Consider the following 11,370-nt stretch of genomic DNA (forward strand, 5'->3'; position numbering starts at 1 on the left):
ATGGACTCTTGTTTTCCAGCTTCAGGATGTTTATGATGTGGTTGAGATTGCACATCTGTGAAAGACTCATAAAGAACTACAGAGCAGAAAATCAGTGAATAGAGAAAGAACAGAGGACCTGAGTTTTGAGGAGCACAAAGAGAAAAGATCAAGCAAGCACAAGTGCACTAAGGGACTCTCCTGAGACCCACTTTCCAACATGCAGTATTAGGCACAGCCTGATGTGCACTCTCTCAGCCTCCATGGTCCTGATCTTCTGTTCTCCAACCAACCCCTCTGTCTCCATCTCAACCCTTCCCACCGCGCCCTCCAGAACCACGGTTGTACTATAAACATAGCTTCTACTTTACGTCTTCCCCAAGAACACTCTTCCACCTCTGTGTCCCGGCAAAATGCTAGGTTCTTCTCTAAGGACACTGCTTCCTAGCAGCCTTGGTGACTGAAGGCTGTTCACTGACCCAGGCTCCACACACCAGAGGACATGTAAGCCCCACTTCACAATTTTCTGAATGAAACCTGACATGATCCAGACACCGCCTTTCCCTCACCCGGTCCACATTGAATCACTCATCAAACATTCCCAGTTCTGTCTCCAACATACAGTTCACACCTGCCCATTTCTGTCTTCACTGCTGCCACTGCATCCATGCCATCACTGTCTGTCACTAAACTCAGTAAATGGCCTCTTAAATGGTTCCCATAGCATTTTTAGATATTTACCATTTATCTTCCACTTGGTAACCAAAATGACCTTTTTATGAAAACTGAAATTGATTCATGCATTTGCCCTGTGGAAAACCCTTCAGGATGGCTTCCTTTTGGGTTAAAGTGGAAACTTCTTAGTGTGGATACTGGTCTGGTCCCTGGCTTATCCCCCGACCCAAGTCCTCTCATTTGTTCTGTCTCTCGCTGCATTGCACCATACTGGCCTTCACTATTCTCAAACACGTCAACCTCAAAGCTTTCACATGTGCTCTTTGCACAGTCTGGAAATCTGTACCACTCACCTTCTCATCCTCACCTAACATTTAGTCTCATTTAGAGGGACAGTATCTGTCTCTTCCACAGAATGTAAGAAACCCAATAAAAAATTAGGTTCTCTCTTGTAAATCTCTCTCAAAGGAACCTTTCTCATCCTGAGCATATAGAATATTAGAATTTTATATTTGTGCCTTTGTTTTTCTTTGACATTTGCTTCCTCCACTTGACTACAATCTCAATAAGAGTATGGACCATGTTCTTACATACATGTGATATCAGATCAAGAAAATGCAATTTTTTTGTTAAAAAAAAAATGTGGCCAGGCGCGGTGGCTCAAGCCTGTAATCCCAGCACTTCGGGAGGCCGAGACGGGCAGATCACGAGGTCAGGAGATCAAGACCATCCTAGCTAACACGGTGAAACCCCGTCTCTACTAAAAAATACAAAAAACTAGCCAGGCGAGGTGGCGGGGGCCGGTAGTCCCAGCTACTCAGGAGGCTGAGGCAGGAGAATGGTGTAAACCCAGGAGGCGGAGCTTGCAGTGAGCTGAGATCCAGCCACTGCACTCCAGCCTGGGCGACACAGTGAGACTCCATCTCAAAAAAAAAATTTTTTTTAATGTGAGTTTTCTAGGACTGCCATAACAAAGTACTACAAGCCGATTGGCTTAAATGACAGAAATGTGTTGTCTCATTGTTTTAGAGGTCAGAAGTCTGAGATCATGTTGTTGGCAGGGTTGATTCTTTCAGAGGGCTGTCAGAAAAGGAACGGTTCCAGGCCTCCTGGCTTCCGATAGCCACTCCATTCCTTGGTTCTGGGTGGTATTCTCCTGTGTCTTTACATTGTCTTCCCTCTGTTTATATCTGTGACTGGGTCCAACTTTGCCCTTCTTATAAGGACATAGTCATATTGGGTTAGAGTCCACCCTAATGACCTCATCTTAACTTGATCTATGTAAAGGCCCTATTTTCAACTAAGGTCGCATTCACAGCTGATGGAGGTTAGGACTTCAACATCTTTTGTGGGGTTACAATTCAACCCCTAACAAGTGTTAATCTTCAATCTTCCTGAGTAATCTCTATGACCTAAATGACATCAAAGCAACCAACTGTTTTTCTAGAACACTGATTATTCTTCATTTTTCTTTCACCACATTTGCCCAGAAGAAAAGCCATCTATAGAACTGGTTCTGCTCTCAGGCTTCTGAAAGCCACTAGAACACATCACATGACTCCACAGGAAAGCTGAGTTTAGAAATTTGGTTGTTCTTTTTTTATATATATTCTAGTCAACCTCAGATGCTATTTGCCCTCATCACTCCCCACCCCCATCCTACTCTCAGCAGAACCTCTGGCTTCCTATTTCACAGAGAAAATTGATGTCAGAGAATTTAAATTCACTTAACTTTGCACACAATTCCCATCAAAATGCCACCATCATTCTTCACAGAACTAGAAAAAGCAATCCTAAAATGTATATGGAACCAAAAAAAGAGCCCACATAGCTAAAGCAAGACTAAGCAAAAAGAACAAATCTGGAGGCTCCACACACCAGGGGACAAGGAAGCCCCAACCTCCTGCCAGCCCCATGCCATTTTCAGAACGATACCTGACATGATCTGGACACTGCTTTTCCCTCACCCCGTCCACATTGAACTGCTCATCAAATGTTCCCAGTTCTGCCTCCAACATACAGTTCGTACTCGCCAATTTCTATCTCCACTGCTGCCACTGCGTCCATGCCATCACCTCTGTCACCAAACTCAGTAAATGGCCTCTTAAATGGCTCCCATATCATTTTTTGATATTTACCATTTATCCTCCACTTGGTAACCAAAATGACCTTTTATAAAACTGAAATTGATTTATGCATTTGCCCTGTGGAAAACATTTCAGGATGGCTTCCACCTGGCCCTGCCCTTGACACCTGAGGACTATTACAATTCAAGGTGAGATTTAGGTAGGGACATAGCCAAACCACATCAGCATCCTCTCCAAGTATTTGCTTCTTAAGATGGTGTTCTTGTTCTGTATCACATCACAATCCTCCTGGATTGCTTTGTATCTTTCAGGCACATTGTCAAAGTCTTTTCCACAATTCTACCTCCCCTTTTTTTGCCACAAATGCTGATGTGAGATTTGTTCCTCGATCTTATTTTCCTCTTACTCTTCTGAATCTCTCTTGCTGAATTCATCCATTTTTATGACTCTTTGACTATTGATTCTAAAATTTATGTATGCAATCTCAGTTCCACTTTTAAACTTCCCAACTGTCTACTTGGCTGCTCCACCTAGACATCCTACAGGAAACTCAGACTCAACCTATCCAAAACATTACTAATTGTCTTCTCATCCTTCCTCCCAAAACCTCTGGTGTTTCCAGTGAACTTCACCACTGAACCCACAAACTTAAACCAGAAACCTGGAAATTATCCTAACTACCTTTGTCTTTCTAAATTCCACAGATAACAAAAATCAAGTATTTATTTTATTTCTTATTGCTCTTGAGATGAATATTCTCCTTTTTGCACTACTGCCAGTACTCTTACTTTACTTCTCACTTGATCTTGGAGTCATAAAGCCTTGCAATGGGTCTCCATGGCTTTGATTTTACAACACCATAAACCCATATTAAAACAAGTGTGGACTTGATTCCCCCAGCTTAAACTCCTAAGCACAGCATTAAAATACCCTTAGTGCATTATGCTAAGTGAAATAAGCCAAGCACAGAAAGACAAATACTGCATAATGTTACTTATATGTGGAATCTAGAAAAGTCAATGTCAGAAGCAGGGAGAATGGTGGTTACCAGAGGCTGGGGCCAGGAGTGCAGAGAGGGGAGGTATTGGTCAAAGGGCACAAAGTTTCATTTTGTCAAGACGCCTGAGTAAAGACATGGGACACTCTCCCTCTCCAGAAAAAAAGAAACAAAATTGTGAATTACACCTAAGATAGAACATCTATGAGAAAACTCCAGAGTTCAACAGAGAAGTCACAGGAAACACTTGAGGCATAGAAGGAGAAGGATGTGGGTTGGCTAGGAGCCTGGAGTGGCTCCCATTTGCTGGGAAAAGGTAAGTGAGAGATTCTCACTGGTTCACATCTCCATCTCAGACTACTGTAACCCTAGCAACAGGAGGGCTTTTTTTCCCACGTGGGCCCTGAGATTAGTGTGGGTGGTGATCAGGATACCGCTCAAGGGCATTGCTCCACACAGGGAAGTCATGTTGAGTTATACACATCCCCTGAGATCTAAGAGGCTGCAACACAGTGCTATTGCAAGAGCCCAGCCTCCACCAGACTGAATTCTGTCCTGGGAACCAACAGGCCCCACATCTCCACAGAGGAGAACACCGACTGATATCCCCTGATGTCCACCCAGATGGCTGCAGTGGCTGGCACTGGATGAACCCAGTGGTGCTACAGAGTCCACAGCACTCTAGCCCAAGTGGACTACTACTCCCTAGGGAAAGGATGGTGCAGTGCACCCAGGAGACTCTCCCAGGGACAAAGGGAGTCCCACTGTGAGCTTTTCAGAGCCTGACAGCTCCTGTCTGGGACTGTGAGAAGCAACCCCACCCCCACCAGTAGAATGACATCTATGCTTGGGCTCACCCCCTAGGCCACTGCAGCAGCTGCTGGTACTGCCAGAAGTCAAAACAAGTTGGCCTGAGAGCTGCCTCTCTGGGTCTGTAAATAACACCCTGCCCTCACTAGCAGCACAACCCCTTGCTGGAGCCCATCCACAGAGGGTGAGGCCTCTTCCTTTCCTCCCATGCACAACACTACAGCTGCTGCTGCTGCTACTGGCAGCCAATGTGAGTGAACCCAGGAGCTGCTTGTCTGGGTCTGTGAATAGCAACTACTCCCTCACCAGTAGCAAGGCCTTTGTGCTTGAGCTCACACCCAGAAGGCAGGATCCCTCCACTGCTCTGAACAACATTGCAGCCAGGAGCTGAAGCAAGCACTACTCAGAGCCTGAGAATTTTCTGCTTAGGGCTGTGATCACCAGCCTCATCCCTATCAGAAGCACATCCTCTGTGCTTTTGTGTCTGTTCTGAGTACAGGCTCCCTCCCCATACACACCATGGCAGCTACTGCTACTGCTGGAAATGAAGTGTGAACTCCCAGAGCCTGATAGCTCCTTGCAAGGGACTGTTGAGACTAACCATACCCATACCAGCAGCAGAATTGCTGTGCTCTAGCACAATCTCTGAGGTCAGGCTGTTCACTCACCACCATAGATCGCTCAGCCCCACCTACTGCAGCCTACACTCCTGCACACCACCAAGGCCTTGACATCATGCCCCCAGATACTGAGCACCCCATCTGAGGACTGGGAATTACCCGATCCATTCCACCATCTCTGATCCTTGTGCACTCCTCCTAGGGACCTGAAGATGGGCCCACCTAGCCTGCTGCCAACAACATCAACCGCAGCCACTCACATGTGTTAACTAGGAGCCTAGAGACTAGCCTGCCAAGCCCATCATAGCCACCACTAACATTAGCAAGTGCACCTGGGAGCCTGAGTGTTATCCTGCACCACTGCTACCCTCACTCACACCATTCATGCTGCCCAGGGACCTGAGAACCTACCCACCCATCCAGCCCTCCACTGTCACTGCCAGTACCAAGAAATCTGCCTGGAGTTGTCCCACCTGGACCTGCTAACATTGGTGCCCACATACACCACCCAGTGACCCAAGGTCAGGCATGCTTGGTCCATCATTGCCACAACCAGGGCTTGAAGACTGGCCAACATGGCATCCCTATCCCCTGCAAAGCCTCACCATAGCTTCCATTAGCAATTGCAGCCAAGCCACTGAGGAATTACAGATACCACTGATGCTATTCACAGCCAAAGAAATCATGCAGAGACTACACTGCTGCATGCACCAAGAATCAAACGCAATCAAATCCTACTAAAGGTAATAAATTGATTCACCTGGTTACACAGTCCCTTCCAGGCAGGTGCGTTTCTTGATCACTTGGGACAACCAGATCTTATTTTTCTCTCTGAACTTTCCCAGGTGCAGAAAGTAATTTCTTTATTAATTTCATGTCTAAGTAACTGCTATATGAAACCAGACAGACTCTTCCTGCTCGGGTTTGGGCTTGGGTTTTGGTCTGAAGTCATCTCTCGGAGCTTTAACCCTCACTCTAAGCCCTATCCCAATATACAGTTAGAGGAACATGGTGAATGAGTGGAGATACCTGAAGCAAGCCTCAGAAGGGCCAGAATTTAAGTCCAGCTTTGCCAGTAGCCTGAAGAACCAGAGGAATGTTATGTTCAGGCCCTTTATTCTTCTGGGTTGAAATCCCCCAGTTTTTAAGTAGTGGGAAGCAATATAGGAAGTCATTCTTACTCTCACCTTCTAACTTCTAACCTTCACCTCGGTTCTCCCATCAGTTCTATATGGCAAAGTAAAGCCACACTACAGCCCCAATGACCCCCCAGATCAATGGGAGAGGTGTCCCCACCTCCTTCTGGAAATTATAGGCTCTGGGATCCCCTCATCAGACATGAGATGCTACCTCCTTGCACTGACTCTGATCTTCCTTTTGACATAAGTGATTCCACCTAAAGGGACAGGCGTGAGTTAAGCAGGGCCATGGGAATGTATCCCTGACCTTCAGTAAGGTTGGCATCTTCAAGAACTCTCTAGGAATGGGCTGGGTATGAGGACAAAGATCCTCTAAAAGGATTGTCTAGGAAAATGCAGTGAGTCATCTTTAAATCATCTGCCTTGTGTTACTACGCTCTGTTACGAAACTTGGAGCCCTTGGTCAGAGCCCCGGACACTACCCCTCTCCACTTCCAGGCTCCCTAAGCCCAAGAGATTAACCAGGGAAGTTAAGGTATAGGAGCTCTGTGTACCCACTGGTATCTTCTGGGATTCATAGGATAGGAAGACAGGTCCTTGGGATTTTCACTGTTCTCTAGGAAGTAGAATCTTTTCCAACTTCATTTCGTGTAAAGTGTTCATTACCACATGAATACAAGATGTGTTCAGTCCACAAATACAACAACCCACAGGCATTCAGGAGGTTGTACATCACAAAAGAGAAAAATCAAGACTAACAGCATAATGAACTGTTGTTTGGGGAAACTTGACCATCTGATTCTAAAATCTGTATGGAAATGAAAGAAAAAAACAAAACTAGCCAAGACACTCACCCACAAAAAAAAGGTAAGTGGGAAGATTTGGCTCTGATGGAGACAGACTCATAAATAGATAGAAGGATGGATAGATAGATAGATAGATAGATAGATAGATAGATAGATAGATGATAGATAGATAGATAGATAGATGATAGATAGAGAGATAGATAGATAGATAGATAGATAGATAGATGATAGATAGATAGATGATAGATAGATAGATAGATAGATAGATGATAGATAGATGATAGATAGATGATAGATAGATAGATGATAGATAGATGATAGAGAGATAGATAGATAATAGATAGATAGATGATAGATAGATAGATAGATGATAGATAGATAGATGATAGATAGATGATAGATAGATAGATAGATGATAGATAGATAGATGATAGATAGATAGATGATAGATAGATGATAGATAGATAGATGATAGATAGATAGATGATAGACAGATGATAGATAGATAGATAAATGATAGATGATAGATAGATAGATAGATGATAGATAGATGATAGATAGATGATAGATAGATGATAGATAGATGATAGATAGATAGATGATAGATAGATGATAGATAGATGATAGATAGATAGATAGATGATAGATAGATGATAGATAGATAGATAGATAGATAGATGATAGATAGATAGATGATAGATAGATAGATAGATAGATGATAGATAGATAGATAGATGATAGATAGATGATAGATAGATAGATAGATAGATAGATAGATAGATAGATAGATCTTATTTAAAAGCATATTAACTTATTACAAAGCTATAGCAGTAAGGCAGCATGGCGTTAGTGCAAATATAGACAAAGAGAACAATAGAGCAGATGAAGTTTTCCAGCGTCAGACTCATGCATGTGCGGAGCCTGATTTAAAACAAAGGTGGCACAGCTAAACAGCTAAACAGTAGAGAAACAACAATCTTTTCAATAATTTTTGGTCTTGAAACAATTGGTTTTCCATAGGGGGAAAAATAAACTAATTTACACCATACACAGAAATCATCACAGGTGGTTATAGAGCTAAATGAGAAAGAAAAATAATAAAGAAAAAAGAAAGATAATATAGGAAATAGTTTTATAACCTAGGAGTAGGGAAAGATTAGTAAGCAAGAACCAGAAAATTAAGACTATGTGTGCTTACTGTATTGGCCGGGTGGGGTGGCTCATGCCTGTAATCCCAGCACTTTGGGAGGCCGAGGCAAGTGGATCCTCTGAGGTCAGGAATTCCAGACCAGCCTGGCCAACATGGCAAAACCCCATCTCTACTAAAAATACAAAAATTAGCCAGGTGTGGTGGCGGGCACCTGTAGTCCCAGCTACTTCGGAGGCTGAGGCAGGAGAATCGTTAGAACCCAGGAGGTGGAGGTTGCAGTAAGCCGAGTTTGGGCCACTGCACTCCAGCCTGGGTGATGAGCGAGACTCTGTCTCAAAAAAAAATTAATAATAGTAATAATATTGGGTACCTACTGTATGGCAGTGTGCATGCAAAGCATTTTATAAGCTGTATCTCATTTCATCCTCAAAAAGAAAACACACGCAAAAGCTTCCAATGCACTTTTTGAGAAGCAGATCTTGAGGCTGAGATGCTACATAATGCATCTGAGCGTGTAAGCCTGCAAAGCAGAGCATAGCCAGTAACACCATGCTCTACTGCCACGCTACACACTCAGAGCCCTGTGGTCGTGGGCTGCCTGGGTACAAGCCTGCCTTAAGGGTCAGAACAAAACCAAAGTTAGTGTCATCTTCACTCTGAGACATCCCTCATTACCCCAAGAGAGACAGGCCCAAGGGCCCTTCCCCAGGGCTGAGTCTCTGTCACTCCAGACAAGCCCTGTCTGGCTCCACTCTGGACACCGTGCGTCCAACCTTGAACACAGCACTGAACCAACTCTTCTAAGGGGGAGTTTCAACTCCTCAACTCCAAAAAAGAAATCTCTCCTAGAAGCTTCGAAGTCCCCTAATCCTAGCCAACATTTCATACCAGTCATTTGGAAAACAAAGTCCATCAGCAAACTTTTCCAGGCCTTTTTTGTTTTTCGCAGTATCTGCCTTCAGCCAGGTAAATAAGTCAGCCACCAGACAAGGAAGCTGTCCCTTCTCCACTGGTTCTGAGCCCCTTCTCCTGGTCAGACCAGTGGTTGACACCTTGAGAGCCTCTGTGTCTTGGAACTGCCTTTCCAGGCTTAAATTAAGCCTGTGTTTCGTAACCCCCTTTCTCTGCGCTCCCGAGCTTTCCGTGGTGCCGCAGAGGAAAGAAGACACAGAGCAGACATTTTCACTGTCATGTTTCTATCAAAGTACACTTGAAGGGAGAGGGAAAGTGCTCAGGCCTAGGCATGGGGATCCTGGTCTTTTCTCCCGTGCTGCTGTCAGGAAACATGACAGCCTTAGCTGAGTCTCTTCTTTTCCTGCGGTTTGTAGAAAAGGAGGTAGCACTGAATGGCCCAGGGCCTTTTCTCCCTCGAATTCTGCAGAACCCTGTGATCTCCTCAGTCTGCCCCTCCAGGAAGAGTAAGGCCAGCGTCCAGCCCCACCCAGCCCAGCCCAGCTCTATAAAGGAGCCTCTCAGGCAGCCACGACTGGGAGTTTGAGCTCTGTGCCCTCTTCGGCCATGAACCTCCATCTTTCTGCGTTACTCCTCCTCCTGGTGATCTTACTGCCTTCAGGTAAAACAGTGGGTGTGGGTCTGAACATAAAAGTGGGGGTTCCCAAAGATTGAGATGCTTTAAAAGCCTTCTAACTATAAGCCCAGCAACAGGACACCAATATCAGATGGGCCAGCAGGTTAGGGGCACAGCGAGCAGACTGCTCCTGCCCTGCTCTGCTGCTGCTGCAGCCGCAAGATCTGCCTGGGCACCGGGGAGGGGAGTGGATGTCACTGTGCACACAGATCATGCAGCAACCCAAATTCCTATCTCCCCTCCAATGCCTCTGGCTACCCTGAGCGTTATCTGCCTTGCCGAGATGTGATCAGAGGTGAGGTGAATCACAACTAACAAGCCATCCACCAGGAGGTGATGGCAGGCCTGGGATTTCTCCCAGCCTCATGAAGATTGATGTTTCTTTTCTGTGGTCTCTCCCCACATCAGGAAAAGGTATGTTTGGGAATGATGGAGTCAAAGTCCGCACCTGCACTAGCCGGAAAGCCGTATGTTTCTTCGGGTGTCCGCCAGGATACCAGTGGATTGCGTTCTGCCACAATATTCTGTCTTGCTGTAAAAATATGACACGTTTTCAACCCCCACAAGCCAAAGAGCCATGGTCTCATTAAAAAGATGTGTGAATGGCTCAAAGTACTAAACTCCTAATCTGTGTGTAAGGATCTGAGAGCTTGTAAGTGAGCCATGGGCAGCAAATGAGGACCAGATTCTGAAAATTTACTGGCAAAATTCCAGAAGCATTTTGTAAAGGGAGCACTGCCATGAAATGCATCCCCTATTATTTTTCCTACCCTCCCATCCCCAATCACTCATTTCTCTTTCGAATTCAAATTCAGGCCAGGCACAGTGGCTCACGCCCGCCAGTAACCACAACACTTTGGGAGGCTGAGGTAGGCAGATCACCTGAGGTCAGGGGTTCATGACCAGCCTGGTCAACATGGTGAAACCCCATCTCTACTAAAAATACAAAAATCAGCTGGGTTTGGTGGTGGGTGCCTGTAATCCCAGCTACTCGGGGAGGCTGAGGCAGGAGAATTGCTTGAACCTGGGAGACGGAGGTTGCATTGAGCCGAGATCGTGCCACTGCACTCCAGCCTGGACAACAGAGCAAGATTCCATCTCAAAAAATAATAATAATAAAATTCGATGGATTAATACAAGTTCGCAGGCCCAAGCGATGATATATTCTGGGCATAGAAATGAGCTAACCATGCACCAGGCACACATTTGAGTGATTTTCATCTATTAGGTAACTTACTCCACACAATAAAATCTACAATTTCTCCCATTTTGCAGATGAAGAATATGTTCCAAGGTCACACGGCAAGAGTTAGTCCTGGGATTAAACCCAGACAGTCTGCACGCAGTGTCTTGAGTGTAAAGTTGCACCACCTCTCTGTTAGTAAGTGTGAGATTCTAGCCAGATTGTGGTTCCAATGAGGAGGCAAGAATCCAACTAGACCCCTCGAATGGCAAGCCCCTCAACGCTCATCCTGTGGTTTAAAGCCATCACGCTTCTGGTTGCCAAGTTGCTTTCATG

At 45.2% G+C, this 11,370-nt stretch overlaps 1 protein-coding gene across 1 annotated transcript; it reads left to right on the plus strand.

Annotated features, from left to right (window-relative positions):
* Positions 1 to 9,781: 9,781 nt before the first annotated feature.
* DEFB136 (defensin beta 136) lies at positions 9,782 to 10,441 on the plus strand. The gene is made up of 2 exons (XM_015144741.3): positions 9,782 to 9,836; positions 10,260 to 10,441. Exons 1-2 carry the CDS (start codon positions 9,782 to 9,784, stop codon positions 10,439 to 10,441), a joined length of 237 nt encoding a protein of 78 aa, XP_015000227.1.
* The last annotated feature ends 929 nt before the right edge of the window (positions 10,442 to 11,370 follow it).

This window comes from Macaca mulatta, chromosome 8, assembly GCF_049350105.2.
Source record: "Macaca mulatta isolate MMU2019108-1 chromosome 8, T2T-MMU8v2.0, whole genome shotgun sequence".
Classification (NCBI taxonomy): Eukaryota; Metazoa; Chordata; class Mammalia; order Primates; family Cercopithecidae; genus Macaca; species Macaca mulatta.

Coding starts and splice junctions, on each gene's coding strand:
- DEFB136 (XM_015144741.3), top strand. CDS start 9,782: ATGAACCTCCATCTTTCTGCGTTACTCCTCCTCCTGGTGATCTTACTG. Junction 9,837..10,259: donor GGTGATCTTACTGCCTTCAG/GTAAAACAGTGG, acceptor TCCCCACATCAG/GAAAAGGTATGTTTGGGAAT.